The 15,675-nt window shown below is 43.8% G+C and overlaps 4 protein-coding genes across 4 annotated transcripts; 2 read left to right on the forward strand and 2 right to left on the reverse strand.

The window, feature by feature from the left end:
• The first annotated feature begins 194 nt into the window (after positions 1–194).
• On the forward strand, positions 195–4,758 carry dnttip1 (deoxynucleotidyltransferase terminal interacting protein 1). The gene is made up of 13 exons (XM_089010904.1): positions 195–454; positions 527–597; positions 1,236–1,332; positions 1,467–1,565; positions 1,721–1,780; positions 1,858–1,914; positions 2,033–2,091; positions 2,167–2,209; positions 3,346–3,404; positions 3,871–3,931; positions 4,017–4,088; positions 4,165–4,220; positions 4,602–4,758. Exons 1-13 carry the CDS (start codon positions 401–403, stop codon positions 4,708–4,710), a joined length of 897 nt encoding a protein of 298 aa, XP_088867030.1. The 5' UTR covers positions 195–400; the 3' UTR covers positions 4,711–4,758.
• A 141-nt stretch (positions 4,759–4,899) lies between these two features.
• On the reverse strand, positions 4,900–6,735 carry polr2j (RNA polymerase II subunit J). Its single transcript, XM_089010905.1, has 3 exons — positions 6,547–6,735; positions 6,226–6,334; positions 4,900–5,106 (listed from the first exon to the last, which is right to left on the reverse strand). Exons 1-3 carry the CDS (start codon positions 6,687–6,689, stop codon positions 5,005–5,007), a joined length of 354 nt encoding a protein of 117 aa, XP_088867031.1. The 5' UTR covers positions 6,690–6,735; the 3' UTR covers positions 4,900–5,004.
• Positions 6,736–7,729: 994 nt separating this feature from the next.
• On the forward strand, positions 7,730–11,358 carry ube2c (ubiquitin-conjugating enzyme E2C). The gene is made up of 7 exons (XM_089010190.1): positions 7,730–7,853; positions 8,756–8,876; positions 8,982–9,009; positions 9,801–9,887; positions 9,956–10,160; positions 11,065–11,124; positions 11,224–11,358. The coding sequence occupies exons 2-7, from the start codon at positions 8,770–8,772 to the stop codon at positions 11,259–11,261; spliced, it is 525 nt and encodes a 174-aa protein (XP_088866316.1). The 5' UTR covers positions 7,730–7,853; positions 8,756–8,769; the 3' UTR covers positions 11,262–11,358.
• Positions 11,359–13,377: 2,019 nt separating this feature from the next.
• Positions 13,378–15,603, reverse strand: LOC148889896 (regulator of G protein signaling 9-binding protein). Its single transcript, XM_089010673.1, has 5 exons — positions 15,511–15,603; positions 14,660–14,783; positions 13,832–14,035; positions 13,611–13,762; positions 13,378–13,533 (listed from the first exon to the last, which is right to left on the reverse strand). Exons 1-5 carry the CDS (start codon positions 15,601–15,603, stop codon positions 13,378–13,380), a joined length of 729 nt encoding a protein of 242 aa, XP_088866799.1.
• Positions 15,604–15,675: the final 72 nt, after the last annotated feature.

Genomic DNA, 15,675 nt, shown 5'->3' on the forward strand with positions numbered 1-15,675 from the left:
CAAACTTGACCAATGAACAGAATCGCTAATAGAAGCGGCCGGTTTTTTTACATTTAACCACCGGAAGTCAACGATATATGACGGCTGCTAACCTGATCGATGAGCTGAATCGCTAATAAAAGCGACCGATTTTTGTTTTCTTTCATTTAACCACCGGAAGTCAACGGTATATGACGACTGCTAACTTGACCAAAGCGGAAGTGGTTTGTGACGTCCAATCCGGGAATTTAGAGTCGCAAGTGACTGACTGCACAGTGAAATTAATGCCAAATTACGTTCTGCGGTCACTATATGGCTTCATATTGGACATAAAACGACACCCGGCCGAAGCTGGTTTTAATTTTTGTTGTTTTAAGGGTTTTTAACTGTTGTTAGCCAAGTCACCTGAAAAGCTTTTGCAATGGAAGACAAACAAACAAAGCGAACACGGCCAGACGGAAGCCAGCAGCCGTCGGTAAGAATGAAACACTAACACGAAACTAAAACGCGCATTTGCAAGAAACGAGTGCCGTCCTGTTTGTGTCAGAATCCGTGGAACTTGATGATCAAACACAGGCACGTCCACAGGAGAGGACGACGCTCACACATGGCGGTCAGGTAAGGACAGAAACGCAAACAGAAAAAGAAAGCCGCGTTTGCAATTTTCGTATTTCATTTCACCTTTTTAATGATAAACTTCGACAAACACCAATCTAAAATCAATTTAAATGGCTACAGGAACAAATTGAACCCAGCCTAGACTCAACCAAAGCAATAAAAAATACTATTATTATTGTTGTTGTTATTGTTATTATTATAAAATAAATAAATACGTAAAACATGCCTGGATTTATCTCTTTCTCTTGTTTCTATTTAGAATTGCATTTTATTTATTGTGTTCTATTTGTGATTGTATTTTATTTATTATAGTACCTATGCTTGTCTGTGACTGGAAAGTGTCCTTGAGAGCTTTTGAAAGGCACTTAAAATGAAATGTATTATTATTATTATTATTATTATTATTATTATTATTACAGTAAAGTCTCGTTATTATATCGATATTCAAGGGAGTCCGAAGAAATATCGATATATCCGACCCTGTTTGCATGTAATTTTCTCAGTGCGTGCATAGAAATAGTATCGATATAACCGGGACTATCGATATATCCGATATCGATATAACGAGACTTTACTGTATTTAAAAAAAAGTGATTGTGTTTTGTGTATATACACATACGCGTTGTGTATTTGTGTAGTTACACGGACCCGCAGGTGTCTATGGACCTCCTGAGGGCGGTTCTTCAGCCGAGCTTCAATGATGACATCATGGCCGTGTTCAGGAAATACCACATGGTGTGTGTGTGTGTGTGTGTGTGTGTGTGTGTGTGTGTGTGTGTGTGTGTGTGTGTGTGTGTGTGTGTGTGTGTGTGTGTCTGTGTCTGCCTGTGCGTATCTGTGATGGCAGAGTTGTGTTGTCATTTGTGCAGTTTTTTGAGAAGGCAGCACACAACGTGAAGGAGAACGTCGGAGACGAAGTGCACACGGATCAGCTCATCAAGGAGGCCTGCAGGAATGTTCTGGAACATGTAAGAGTGTCATGATGTGCGTGTGTATCTTGTTTTATGAGTGTTTGTGTGTGTGTGTGTGTCTGACACTGTGTTTCTGTCTGCGTGAGTGTTTCTCTGAACTTTAATCACACTGTCTGTCTGTATTTGTGCATTTGCCACGGTTACCACCGCAGGCCAAAGTTTTGTTTCCCGAAAGTGACGTGAAGAAATCAATTTCCGAGGTGACCATCAAGGTAAGGCAGATGAACTGAGACCATCTTGAAGTCTGATTTTTGCTCACCTGTTTGTTCTGGTGTGTGGTTGCCCGCAGCGTTCTCGAGGTTCTGAAGAAAACTGCAGCCAAAGAGGAAGTCCAGTCCCAAAAAAGGTGACGTTCCGAAAGCATTTCATTTTTGCATCTTGCACCGCGTGTGTTTTAGTCGCACGGATATTAATGTGGTCGATTTCGGCATGTCTTTCTGTTCTGTGTGTTTGTGCGTCCTCAGAGAAAGAACCGCGTGGGCGGGGCCATGGCGTCCGAGCGATCCTTGAACGTCGCCGCTCAGTGAGTATTACAGCACATGAGGATGATCTTGATAAATAGTGAAAAGAAAAGTACTTTTTATGTGTGTGTTGTCAGCGTGAAGGTGAAATGTGAAGCCGTCAAAAAGGAAGGACCAAAGGTCAGATTATAACACACACACATTTGCTTTTCGCTATTATGCTCGGGAAGAACATTTTCATTGACTTTGGTTTGAAATGTCAAAACGGATTTCTGCGTTTCTCTATCGAGTCCACTTTTGGAGCTATCGCAGCAATTACCGTAATTTCTGGCCTTAAAGGACAAAAGACGTCTCCGGACAAGTTGCGTCCATAATTTGTAAAATGACTACAAATGACTTCTACTGAGCGTATTTGACAAAGATTCCACCGCATATAGCTATATTTGACTTGACTTGACTTGCGCTGAATATTCCGGAAGTCTTGTTTTTCAGTTGGTGACGAGTCCGTACGTAACGTCACTGAAGGAACGCCCCTGACCGAGAAAGCGACACACACTGCATTTTGAGTACTTTGTTTGGTCTGAAAACATCGTGTTGATGGCGAAATTAGAAGGAAAATACATAAATAACGGTGAATCGTTGCGTGTTGCACCAAGACTACTATTTGATACTAGTTGACACAAATTCCCAGCAGACAAATCAGTCCATTTCCAACGGAGCTTGCTTGGGCGCCATCTTGTGCATTTTCTGGGACGCTACATTTTTGTCCCGATGCCTCAAAATGACACTGAATAACTTCTTTAATCGATTGCAAACATTTATGCTTTCCTCTTCGGAACTATTTGAATCATATTCATAACTGGACGAGTAACAACAAAGAACCTTCTCCGAATCTGAAGCCATTGTTTTGATTCTCGAGCAAGGCAAGACGTCCTGGCATGAAGTCACAAACAAGGGGGCGGGACCTTCTGAAACTGGCCATTTCCGGTTTCATTTTGTGGCAGTTTTGGGACACTTGAAGTCATTTTATTGGTGTTTTGCATTTGACTAAAAATATCATCCTGCGTGTTTTGGCAGTTAGGAAACAAAAAAATGGTGTCGCTTGTCCTTTAAGTTCGTAAGATGAGGTATCACTGTACAAGGAATTTGACTTTGGTAGAACACGTTGCACTAGTATCATCATGTTTGTCGTCCAGAAATTACAGTCTAATTTCTAATCAGCATAAAAACAAATTTCTTTGCCCAAAAAGGCTGTCAAGTGTTCCTATTCTGGCCATTACATTACAAATAACGATTGTGTTGTTTGTGACATGCAGTGGGAGCCGTCCAGGTTGAATGAAAGCAGCACGTTTGTTTTGGGCTCCAGAGCTAACAAGTAAGGCATCCCCCCCCTCCACATCGCGCCTTTCAAAACTCTCAAGGTCACTTTACAGTCACAGGATAACGTTTTTCTGTGGGTGAGCAGTGGCAGCCACATGCGCCAGCGTTCACGCAACCCGGAAGTAACTCAAATAGATAGAAAGCTACTTAATATATAGCTAACCAGCTAGTTAGCCAGCCAGATAGAGTGAACGCTGGTGCGTGTGGCTACCACTGCTCACCCACAGAAAAACGTATCCTGTGACTGTAAAGTGACCTTGACAGTTTTGAAAGGCGCTTAGAAATGAAATGGATTATTATTATTATTACCTGGCTATCCAGCTGTCTATATGGCTAGCTAGCTAGCCAGCTCGCTATTTGCTATCTAGCTAGCTACCTAGCTATTTTCTACCTAGCTAGCTATCTATGTCTACTCTGTCTAGAAAGAGTATGTTTTAAAAATCCTTCATTTTCTTTCACAGGGCCTTGGGGATGGGCGGTACCAGGGGGCGAATTTATATCAAACACGCTGATCTCTTTAAGGTAAACACAAGCGTTCACGCAAAGCCTGAGATGCTAACGTTTGGGACGCACGCGATTGGAATAACACGTCGCACGTGTGCTTCAGTACGCGGCGGATACGAAGGACAAGCAATGGCTGGCCGAGCGTCATCACATGAGGGCGACGGGCGGCAAGATGGTAACGATCAACGAAACGCCAACCGGTGCGGTGACCACAGACATTGACAACGGCGTGCGTGTGTTTGATCACTCAGGCTTATCTGCTGATTGAGGAGGATGTCCAGGATCTGGCGCGTGGCGACGATTACAGGTGAGTGGCAGCGTCACGGTCCGTCGTCAGGGTCCGTCGCCACGGTCCGTCGTCAGGGTCCGTCGTCACGGTCCGTCGTCAGGGTCCGTCACGGTCCGTCGTCACGGTCCGTCGTCACGGTCCGTCGTCAGTGTCCGTCGCCACGGTCCGTCATCGCGTTCCGTCGCTACGGTCCGTCGTCACGGTCCGTCGTCAGGGTCCGTTGTCACGGTCCGTCGTCACGGTCCGTCGCCACGGTCCGTCGCCACGGTCCGTCGTCACGGTCCGTCACCACGGTCCGTCGTCAGGGTCCGACATCGCGGTCCGTCGTCAGGGTCCTTCATCGCGGTCCGCCGTCAGGGTCCGTCGTCACGGAGACCCCTCATGCAAATGTGTGCGCAGGGACTGCCTGGATGTGAAGATGGACGAGTTGAAGCCGTTCTCGGTTCCTCTGTGGATGGTGGAGAAGATGCAGAAGGCCATGGAGGCGCAGAGGGACTCGGAACTCTGAAGGTCCTCCAAGTTTATAAAAAAAAGCGCAGGAAGTCGTGCTTCTCAATGGGCGGGGCTTGGGCTCCCTCTAGTGGTACGTCAAATAATGCAAGGAATCCCTCCCCATCTGAAAAGGCCCCAAATCAGCTCGTCTTTGTATGAAAACGACAAAGCGTGTCATGTTTCACTTGTTTTGCAAAAGAAATGATTTTATAGTTACCAAAAAGACATCTTTATTTGACTTTGCAACACAAAAGGCAATTATTTACAAGATGAGGGTAGAAGCGAGATCACGACGGAAGGCTGGATGAGGTCACTCGTTGCCTTCTTGTTTGTCTTTGATGGCCACCCGGAAGCGTTCCTCCAGTAGGGAGAGCTCGCTGATTAGATCCGTGATGGCGTTGGTGAAAGCTTCCTGCCACACAGAAGCATCAGGCAAGCTCGTCAATGGTTATCCAACGAGGCGTGCAACATTAAAATAAGAGAGCAGATATCTTAAAGGACAACTGACGCCATTTTTGTTGTTTCCTAACTGACATCAGAAAAAACGTTTTATAGCATCGAAAATAGCCAAAAGACGCAGGCTGATATTTTTAATCCAATGCAAAACACCAAGAAAAATGACTTCAAGTGTCCCAAAACTGCCACAAAATAAGCTCGGATGGAAGTGGGCAGATTCAGAAAGTCCCGCCCACTTCTTTGTGACGTCACGCCAGGATACTCCTTCACAAACTGCCTTGCTCCAGAATCAAAACAATGGCTTCAGAAAGTTCCGAATCAGAGAAGATGCTTTCTTGTTACTCATCCGGTTATGAATATGATTCAAATCGTTCTGAAGAGGAAAGATGAAATGTTTGCAATTGATTCAAGAAGTCCTTTTTGCTATCTATCTAGCTAGCTAACTATTTGCTATCTATTAGCTGTCTTGCTGTCTATCTATATCTGGCTATACGCTATCTGGCTGGCTATTAGCTATCTAACTGGACAGCTATTAGCTAGCTTTCTATCTATTTGAGTTACTTCCGGGTTGGGTGAACGCTGGCGAGTGTGGCTGCCGCTTCTCACCTGCAGCAAAACTTCTTCTGTGAGAGTTTTGAAAGGCGTTTAAAAATGAAAATGTATTATTATTATTATATATAAACCAATATGTATGGATTGCATTTTTTTTTTGGACAGCCGCCCTCATTTCAAGCTCATATAACTCCAGACCCATATAATTTAGGAATGAACTTTTTTTCCTGATGAAAGAACAGAGTCTAAAGTTTCTTAGGCTGCATTGGATGTTTATGTAATCCTAAAACTCAACATTCTGTGGGTCCTGGAATTCAAGTTACAATGACAAAAACCCTGGCACTGGAGTGGACAGCACATCGTCTGGCAGTGAATGAGTTAAGGTCACCCGCACCAAAAAAAAACTAATCACGTGACTGTAAAGTGTCCTTGAGAGTTTTGAAAGGCGCTTAGAAATTAAATGTATTATTAGGTATGCATGTTTCACTTTCTCGGTCCATGCTTATGGGTTGGTGCATATTACTTGTGGACTGTAGTCGGGAGTTGTCTGCACCCTGATGACGATCTTGTGCTCCAGGGGATGAGGAACTTTGTATCCGGCGAAGAGAACTTGAGGATCCTTCAGCAGCTGCCTGAACAAAAATAAGAATAATAACAACAAAAGCGCGCTGAGCGTCACCCCCACTGAGCTCATCATGAAATCACAAACGACAACAAATGAACGCGGTGCTTTCGACATTTGAATGCAGTGAATTGCCGTGAGCTTTTTGTCGATGACAACAAAAGTAGCGGAAGATGCGACGCGACGTCGCTCGATTAGCAAGTTATCGATCACGCTGCTTACGCTCTTATAATGTTGCCCAGCGTGTGGTCCTCCTTGTTGAGCGTGAATAAACACGAGTTGGGCACTTTGGTGTCCTTGGTGATGGTGATCTTCTTTTCACCTTCGAACAGCAAAAATGATTCGAATGCAGGAGGCGCGTTCATCTTGACTGCTGATTAGATGGTGAAACGAGCCACCGGAAGTGCGATTTTTTTCCGTCCGCGATCGCTTCCGTCAGCGTGCACTTGCGTAGCGCCGCTTGGAGGACTGAAGCTGAATTTCGGAAAATAGTTTCCCTATTTTCCGACGCCCTCACCTATTTTTGGATTAACAAATACGGAGGAATAGTTTGACACAGCACAGGACAACAAAAACAATACACCGTAAAAAACGACATATTATTTTTTTTCATTAGAGTGGCACTACTGACATTAAAAAATGACTCATTTCATGTAGTATTATAAAAGTGTCCAAAGATTAGTTATCCCGAATGTAGTTTAAATGTCGGTACGCTACAGTGACCTTTATTCCACCGCGATTGTTTCTGTCCAGTGAACAGTGCGCACTCTGTACTCGCAGTCGTATATCATTGGATTTTTGTGAAGTATGTAATCGTTTTTCGTGGGATTTTCCAAGTTATGCAGTTTATGATGACGTAATACACACGTTTCCCTCCATGCTGATTCTTGAAATTTCCGAATACGACAACGAGAAACGGGGAAAATGATTGAAGTTTACGATCTTTTTGCTAACGCTACAGTTTATAAAGGTGATTAAGTTGTATTTCTATAACTCTTAGAAGTGGTAGAATATATATTTTTCTCCATAACTGCCAAGCTTTATATTTATTTTTTTACTGTATAAATGTCAATGACTTTATAAACAAGAATATATATTTTAGGTACAAGTCAGGCTATTCCCTCGAAAACCTATGAATGTTTTACACCGCTGTTGGACGTACAGTGTCTCGTTTATTATTATTATTATTATTATTATTATTATTATTATTATTATTATTATTATTATTATTATTATTAAAATAAAGTTGTATATTCTTCCTTTTGAACACGATGTCATTCGTGGTTCGGTTTCATCTACTTCCGGATACCTTTATTGTCCAATTGTAACGCCCGCCCCTTGAATCGGGTGCTGTCATTGGATAGGAACAAGAAGTTTGAGTTTGAAACTCGGCTGCTGATTGGCTCTGCGCCCCAGTGGGTCCGTTTAAATCGGGAGCGGCGCTGTTCTGGATAAGTGGCAGCTTTGCGTCTTTTTTTCGCTTTTCTTTCGCCTTTTGGCTTGACGCAAGTTCAGCGATAGACGCCACGGTGAGTTCGACAAACTATGCAAGCACCTGATTGCAATCAAACATTGAACAGTGATGTCGAAGGCTAACACATTGTGTGCTAGCTTGACTCGCTTCGCCATTTTAGCTAACGACAAACGTTTGTTGAGCTTCGGCGTGAAATTGTTCCACTCGTTCGAACGTTTTTGGAGAGATCGAAGCGTTGATCTGGGCGTTTGTGTCGTCCAATTCTCGGTGCTAATGTTTCCAATTCGCTTGTCAAGATGGCCTTCAAGCAGACTTCGTCAAATTCACTTTTTCAAAGTGGGTCTTTGGCCTTTAATGTTAGGTGTTCGCATTTGGCCTATAAAGTAGGATTTATTTGTCGAAGAACGACGCTTAATTCGTTTCATTCAGCACTTGATTGATCAATCAACTAGTTTGATGAAGTCGTTGTGACCCCTTAACTTTAAATCATCCAATTTCCAGCTCCAGCTGAGCTATTTGAACACCTACACTGTCTGTAAGTAAAGAATCTGCTTAAAATTAGATATCAAGTAGACAGGATGAACTTAGTACAACGTTTAAATCATCCAGTTTCACCCCCTCTGCAGTCTGTAGTCCTCCATGAAATCAGATTGATTATCTTTTGACCTATTAACCCTTGGAAAACAATCAGTTGATTTTAACACATATGTTACAGGCCAAGTCAGTCATTGAACAATTACATTTTATACTACATGCTTACTTTGAAATCATGGACTGTTTCCCAAGATCCATCAGATTAATCGGCAAATCATCGATGGAGCCATAGTTGCTTATTAAAAATCAGTCTTGGGAAAACGCTAAGGCCTTTGCGTTTCCCGTTACATTTCCAAATTTCATGTTACGAGTTTACAAAGTTGCCTTTTGCGAGCCACATCCTGGATTTTTGTTTTTGTGCAGCTCAGAGCTGACCGATGGCCTCTCAAAACTTGGACCCCGCTGCTTCAACCGCAAGTGCCGCCGCCGCCATGAAGGGCAACGAAGCTGGTGGTAACACTACCAAAGGATCGGTCACCAAACGGTGCGAACCAATTCATTCCTTTAATTTGTACCATTATTGTCTCCAATGACTTCAGAAACACTCTCCCCATTAAAAGATAAACGTGGTGTTGATTCTGTTTTGCAGGCTGCAACAGGAGTTGATGACGCTGATGGTGAGTGCACTTCCTTTTTCCGTGTCGACGAATGGCATACTTTATTGCAGTTTAATCTCCACACCACACGGGACAGTGTGGAACAGATTTTGCTTGTGCGTTATAACATTATTAATAATAATAATAATCCATTTAATTTCTAAGCACCTTTCAAAACTCTCAAGGTCACTTTCGCTCAACCCAGAATAACTCAAATTGATAGAAAGATAGCTCGCTCACTAGTTAGATAGCTAATAGATAGCTAGCTAGCTGGGGAGCCGCCCGGAGAGCTAGCTAATCAAACTTTTAAAATTCCAAGATGCTTGCTGAAGTCTGAACCAAAATTTCAAATTGGCATATGTAAACCACAATAAGTCATTATTTTTTACTTCAAACTAGTTATTCATTAATTTGTTGTGCATTTTGAATGTTATATGTGGAGAAGATTAAACATAGTAATGGCTTGCCCAAATTCATAAAGTCCCACCGAGGGGAAACCGTAACTGCCGGCAGGAGACGTAGCCATTCATGACAGACGCCTGAATTCTGCAGCCCTCTGCCAAGCTATTTATTGAGAGTATATGCAATTTTAAGTGATTAGTAAAACATAGTTTTCTTAATTAGAATACCACGCCCCTAACTACTACTACTACTAACTGATAAATGTGTCACCTGGCTAATGAGCTCTTCCTGTGAAGGAGTTTCAAGTCGTAAATTACTCCGGTGATAAAGGAGTTTCCCCAAGTCCTAAATTCTATCCACGGTGATTGAACTAAAAGTGTTTTGCCTGGTTGTGTGCATTCGGAGCGCAGATGGCGGGCGACAAGGGAATCTCAGCCTTCCCCGAATCGGACAATCTCTTCAAATGGGTGGGAACCATCGACGGCGCCTGCGACACGGTAAGATTTGGCGAGCAGATTTGGCGTGTGTGTGGACGCAACAACGGCTAACGGCTGTGATGCTCCAGGTCTATGAGGGTCTGCGCTACAAGCTATCGCTAGAATTCCCAGCCGGATACCCGTACCAAGCGCCGCGCGTGCGCTTCCTGTCGCCGTGTTTCCATCCCAATGTGGACGAGCAGGGTTTCATCTGCCTCGACATCCTCAAGGACAAATGGTCGGCTCTGCTGGATGTGCGTGCCGTCCTGTTGTCAATCCAGAGCCTGTTGGGAGGTAAAAGCACATTTTCTCGGCTTCCTTGCCACCCCCGCCCCACTTCCTGCTACATGCTCACTAGTGATGGAAATTCCGGCTCTTTTCAGAGAGCTGATTCTTTTGGCTCAGCTCACTAAAAACATACGGCTCTTTTGGCTCCCAAATGGCTCCTCAGTTTTTTTTGTTTGCTTAAATTAATTAATTACCAAAAATCATGTAAACTTGTGTGAAAAATGAATTACACATGTAAAACACATGTACACGATATCAAATATTTTTATTTATATGGCTTGGTTTATACGTGTACAGAGAGCATCCACTAACTTTCACTTTCCTTGTTGTTACTCATCAGCTCATCAGCTGTCACTAATTTGCTTTTGATCTTAATAATGCTATCATACCAACTAGTAAAAAAAATATATTTGAGGTTTTTTTGCTTTGTTACTTCTGGGTTGAGTGAACGCTGGCGCGTGTGGCTGCCGCTGCTCACCCACAGAAAAACAGTTTTGAAAGGCGCTTAAAAATGATATGTATTTTTATTATTATAATTGAATAATATAACAGCATAATGTAATATTTGTCCATAATACTCTCATACCAACTGGTAAAAAATATAATAATTGAATAATAATAACAGCATAATGTGATAACATTTGTCCACCTGTCTACCTTACCCCCCCTTCTTCTCTGCTGTGTGTCTATAATTCTCCCCTCCCTCCTCTCCTACGGATATTGACCAATCACGTGCGGCTTTAACCAAAGACTGGGGGCGGGGAGTAGATGAGGAAAAAAAGTCGGCTCCCATTCCCGGCTCCTTGTTAGGAACCGGCTCTCTTGGTTCACTTCAGAGATGGGGCTTTAAGAACCGGCTCGTTCGCGAACGACACATGACTAGCACTCATCTCTTGGATTTTCCTTCCAGAGCCCAACAACGAGAGTCCGCTTAACTCTGCAGCCGCCGCGCTTTGGCCAAATCAAGAAGGTGGGTTGCACAAACAAAACAAAAAAAAAAGGGGGGGGGGATTATATTTGTGCAACTTTATTTTTAAAAGATAACTCTCCCTTCCACTTCTTCTTTCAGCCTACAAAGCTCATCTGCACTCAACGTTCCACATGTGAAACTGCTCCACTTTTTTAAAAATCTGTGTGCAGTTTTTGTGTTTGTACAGTATTTTTATGTTTGTTTGCCTTTCAATCAATAAAATTCTTAATTCAACACATTGTGTTTTGATAGTGTATGATAGTTATCCACGCTTTATTTTTTATTCAAGCTTCAGCAGGTGTTAAAGCGCTACACAGACGCTCCCCAATTTACAAACGAGATTCGTTCGTAAAGTGAATTTGTTCGTAAGTTGCTTCAGTTTATGCCAATTTATCAGTCTATGCTATATACAGGGATGAGAATTTTCCGCCGATCGGCGGATTCCTGACTTTTTCAGACCAAAATTACCGGATAAAACAAACTATGTATTCTCGCTTTTTCGCATGAGTTCCTGTTTTGGCTTGTGTTGGCATGAAGTGGCATTTTGATTGGATGATACTGACGCCAGTTGGCGGAAAGCGCCATTTTGATTGGATGATCTTGATGTCGAAACGGGTAAAGGCCACCTTTTGAATAAGCGGACGAGCAAACAAAAAAAATCAACTTTAATGGCCAGAAGGATTCATCTTTAATGTTAAGCAGATTCCTTACTTACAGACAGTGTATTGTCGGTGTTCAAATACCTGACATGTTTCGGCGACTACTTCCGCCTTCGTCAGAGTGTCACGGATGTTGCTGTGACGCGCCATTTTCAGCTGGTGTTGCTATGAGGGCGTGACCTACCTGTCAGTTTTCAATACAAGAAAGAAAGAGCACAAGAACGAGTGCGAGAAGGAGACGGCAACAATCCAAACAAGAGCAATAAAAGAACAAGCACAACAGGAGCACCATAAATCAGCCATCACGGACCACTGCAAAAGAGAGAACCACATCATGGACTGGGAGAAGGCCAGAGTCATCCGCACCGAAGACAACAAACATCAGCGCTGGATCAGGGAGGCCATTGAAATCCGAAAGCGAGGACCAAGGACCATCAACAGGGATGAGGGAGCTTACATGCTCTCTACTACCTGGAGCAGCATCCTGGAGGGACGAGCGGACAGCGGGGGGCGTGGCTTGCCTGTCAGTTCTGACAGGTAGGTCACGCCCTCATAGCAACACCAGCTGAAAATGGCGCGTCACAGCAACATCCGTGACACTCTGACGAAGGCGGAAGTAGTCGCCGAAACATGTCAGGTATTTGAACACCGACAATACACTGTCTGTAAGTAAGGAATCTGCTTAACATTAGTTATCAAGTAGACAGGATGAATTTAGTACAACGAGGATTCATCTTTGTGGAGAGAACAGGTTCTAATTTGTTAGCTTCTAATTTGCAATGAAACGATAGCATCGATTAAACAGTCGAATGTCAGTGGCACTATGACAAGCTCCATGCTAACGTTAGCATCAATATACTTCTGTGACAGGCAGCAAAAAGCAAGCTAATGAGCTAGCTAGCAGTAACCTTGCGTATGTACCCGGCAAATTGACTTTTATTCTGATAATTTGTCTGGATTTTTACCAATCATGTGGAATAGAAAACCATTCACGTTAATGGTGAGTATTATCACAGTTATTTTAAAGAATACATTCTGACATTTTGTTGAAATCGCGGATTTGGATTTGCCTTTATTAGTCTCGCAGTGGATAAATATACATTTCACATCAGCAAAGTGCTGAAATATGTGTGTGTGTATATATATATATATATATATATATATATATATATATATATATATATATATATATATATATATACAAGTGATATACTGTATACATATACATGTGTGCCCCCCTCGCCTTTTTTTTTTCTCATTTGTCATTCTCATCCCTGTATATAAAGCTATATACATGTACAATTAATAATAATACATTTCATTTTAAGCTTATTTCAAAGCTCTCAAGGACACTTTACAGTCACAGACAAGCATAGGTACTATAATAAATAAAATACAATCGCAACTAGAATACAATAAATAAAATACAGTTATAAATAGCAACAAGAGAAAGAGGTACACAGAAAATGTGATTTTTAAATCGGTGGCTTTTGAGATTGGATTTGAAGGTGGGAAGAAAATTGATGTAACGCATATTGGGAGGAAGTGAGTTCCAGAGTTTCCAAACCCTGTCGAATCAAAAATGGCGCGGCGGCTACGACCAAGCGCAGCCCAGACCCAAACGTGTTGATGGGCGGCAGCAAACGGATGTCTCCTCGGCGGAGGCCTCTTCCAAGCCTTCTTCGGCCTCGTCCATGACATCTCCACCCGTCTGCTGCGTGGCCTCCACTGACCAAAATGCAACAGGAACCTAACGGGAACATGCCGCCTTTCCGTCAGTGGGAGAATGACCGCAATGTTTACGTCCATCCGTGTACGTGGACTCACCCTGAGCTGCATGTCGCTCATCATCGCTTCCAGGGTGTTGAGGTGTTCCTGAAAGCTCGACCCCTGATGGAGGTCGTCCACGTCGGAGGCCAACCAGGGTGTGTGAACCGAAGAGGCTCTCGTAGCCACGCCCACCACGCCGTCCAAACACCCTAAAGGAGTCAACAGGTGACATCACGATCGGTCCAACGATCGCGCCGGGTGAGCTCGTCGAAGCTAACCCGTGTTGATCAACGAGCGGCGGTCCTTTTGCTGGCCCAGTGGGAAGAGCGTAATCAGGTCGCCGACCTTACGCAGGTCCCGAAGGAAGTTCTCCATGGCGGACAGGAAGTGGACCCATACGCGCTCCAGCTCCCGCCGTTCCGCTGAGCAGGCGGGACCCGAGTCGCAGTTGGACAGGAGATGCGTGAGATGGCAGGACAGGCCTATCCGGGGGGGGGAAAAATAACATAATTGGACCAATCAATCAGTCAAAGCCAAGCAATTAACTCATTCACTGCCAGATGTGCAAAAATGTATCACCTCTAGTGCCAGGGCTTTTGTCATAGTGACTCAAATTCCTGGACACACAGAATATGGAGTTTTAGGACTACATCAACATTCAATGCAATGTAAAAAAATACATAAACTCTCTTCTTTCACCAGAAAAAAATAGTTAATTCCTAAATCATAAGCGTTTGGAGTTATATGAGCTGGAAATGAGGGCTGCTGTCCAAAATCCAATGCAATACATACATATTGATTTATATATAGCGCTTTTACAACAGCTGAAGCTGTAACAAAGCGCTAACATGGACAAAAGGCAAATGCTGCCCCCTCGTGGAAGGGGAAAAACATAGACAGAGGTCTGACAAGCGCTTTATCGGCTCCCAAAAAAATGAAAACAAAACCCGACCAAATTTGGAAGCGGTGCTCCGCGTCATATATTTTTGATTCCCGAATACAATACGTAAATGGCAGTGAATGAGTTAAATAGGACCGTTTGAGTCAGGATGTGCGAGAACGGCCGTTGAGTGAGTTAGCTTGTAAGAGCGTTATGAGCCGGTAACCGTTGGCGACGTTTGTGACGAGGGCCCTGACGTGTGCAATCTCGCGTCTCAGGAAGGCGCAGTCGGCCGAGCTTCCCAGTGACGCCGCCAACTGCTGGAAACAGGAAGTGAACCGCACCAGCGTCTGGAAACAGGAAGTGACCCGCGCTAGCCTCTCTTGGGCGCGCTCGCCGCCACCATCGTGCCGTTCGCTCATGATGAGACCTCCCAAACCTGCGACCAATCGACATCGGCATGAAAAGTTAATTGCAGAAACAGACATATCTGCAGTGTCTGAAATAACACCTGCCCGGGCGCCCGGGGCGTGCAACTTTTACGTCGGGCGTACAACTTATAAAACGGCTCCGCCCGGGTGGCCGACAACTTCTTCAAGAAAAAAAAATGAATTTTTTTTTTTCAAATCAAACGTATGCTTTATCAATAAAGCAAATGTAAATTATTCCGATTTTGAAATCTTTGTTCGGTTTGGAAATGTTGAAATTCCGGTTCGTTTGTCAATTTGCATTTGATCTGGTTGGCGACCAACGGGTAGCGCTGACGGCCCCGCCCTCAGTTGCACAGGTGTTGGTCGTCCTCATCAGTGGCAGTTAAAAGGACTCCCGGCCCGACCATTCGGTGTCGGGTCATTCTATACTGTGCATGCGTTTGCTGCACCCTGTCAGGTTTGTTAACTTTCTCGCTAGCTAGCTATAAACTAGCTACCTAGCTTTCTATCTATTTGAGTTATTCCGGGTTGAGTGAACGCTGGCGCGTGGCTGCCCCTGCTCACCCACAGATAAACATATACTGTGACTGTAAAGTGACCTTGAGAGTTTTGAAAGGCGCTTCTAAATGAAATGTATTATTATTACCTGATAGTTGTTGAGTTGCTGGTGAGGAGCTCCTTTCTCCGATGTTGATCTTCTCCTGCTCCTTTTGTCGTAGTTGTTGGTCCCCGGGGTCATCCGTCGTCTTGACGATTAGCGCCAGCGTGCCGTGACGCGTTTGGATGCTGATTTCTTAGCGAAAAGAAGGCT

This window comes from Hippocampus bargibanti, linkage group LG12 (assembly GCF_051943395.1).
Source record: "Hippocampus bargibanti isolate YZ-2025 linkage group LG12, ASM5194339v1, whole genome shotgun sequence".
Classification (NCBI taxonomy): Eukaryota; Metazoa; Chordata; class Actinopteri; order Syngnathiformes; family Syngnathidae; genus Hippocampus; species Hippocampus bargibanti.

Excerpts from the sequence above, each read along its gene's own strand:
- dnttip1 (XM_089010904.1), top strand. The coding sequence starts at position 401 with ATGGAAGACAAACAAACAAAGCGAACACGGCCAGACGGAAGCCAGCAG. Across the intron at positions 2,210-3,345 it reads TCAAAAAGGAAGGACCAAAG|TGGGAGCCGTCCAGGTTGAA; the intron begins GTCAGATTATAA and ends TGTGACATGCAG. Across the intron at positions 4,089-4,164 it reads GGGCGACGGGCGGCAAGATG|GCTTATCTGCTGATTGAGGA; the intron begins GTAACGATCAAC and ends TTGATCACTCAG.
- polr2j (XM_089010905.1), bottom strand. The coding sequence starts at position 6,689 with ATGAACGCGCCTCCTGCATTCGAATCATTTTTGCTGTTCGAAGGTGAA. Across the intron at positions 6,335-6,546 it reads CTGGGCAACATTATAAGAGC|GCAGCTGCTGAAGGATCCTC; the intron begins GTAAGCAGCGTG and ends ATTTTTGTTCAG. Across the intron at positions 5,107-6,225 it reads CTCCCGACTACAGTCCACAA|GAAGCTTTCACCAACGCCAT; the intron begins GTAATATGCACC and ends TCTGTGTGGCAG.
- ube2c (XM_089010190.1), top strand. The coding sequence starts at position 8,770 with ATGGCCTCTCAAAACTTGGACCCCGCTGCTTCAACCGCAAGTGCCGCC. Across the intron at positions 8,877-8,981 it reads AAAGGATCGGTCACCAAACG|GCTGCAACAGGAGTTGATGA; the intron begins GTGCGAACCAAT and ends TCTGTTTTGCAG. Across the intron at positions 9,888-9,955 it reads TCGACGGCGCCTGCGACACG|GTCTATGAGGGTCTGCGCTA; the intron begins GTAAGATTTGGC and ends GTGATGCTCCAG.
- LOC148889896 (XM_089010673.1), bottom strand. The coding sequence starts at position 15,603 with ATGACCCCGGGGACCAACAACTACGACAAAAGGAGCAGGAGAAGATCA. Across the intron at positions 14,036-14,659 it reads CGTCACAAACGTCGCCAACG|GCCTGTCCTGCCATCTCACG; the intron begins GTTACCGGCTCA and ends CCCCCCGGATAG. Across the intron at positions 13,534-13,610 it reads TGAGCGACATGCAGCTCAGG|GTTCCTGTTGCATTTTGGTC; the intron begins GTGAGTCCACGT and ends TGTTCCCGTTAG.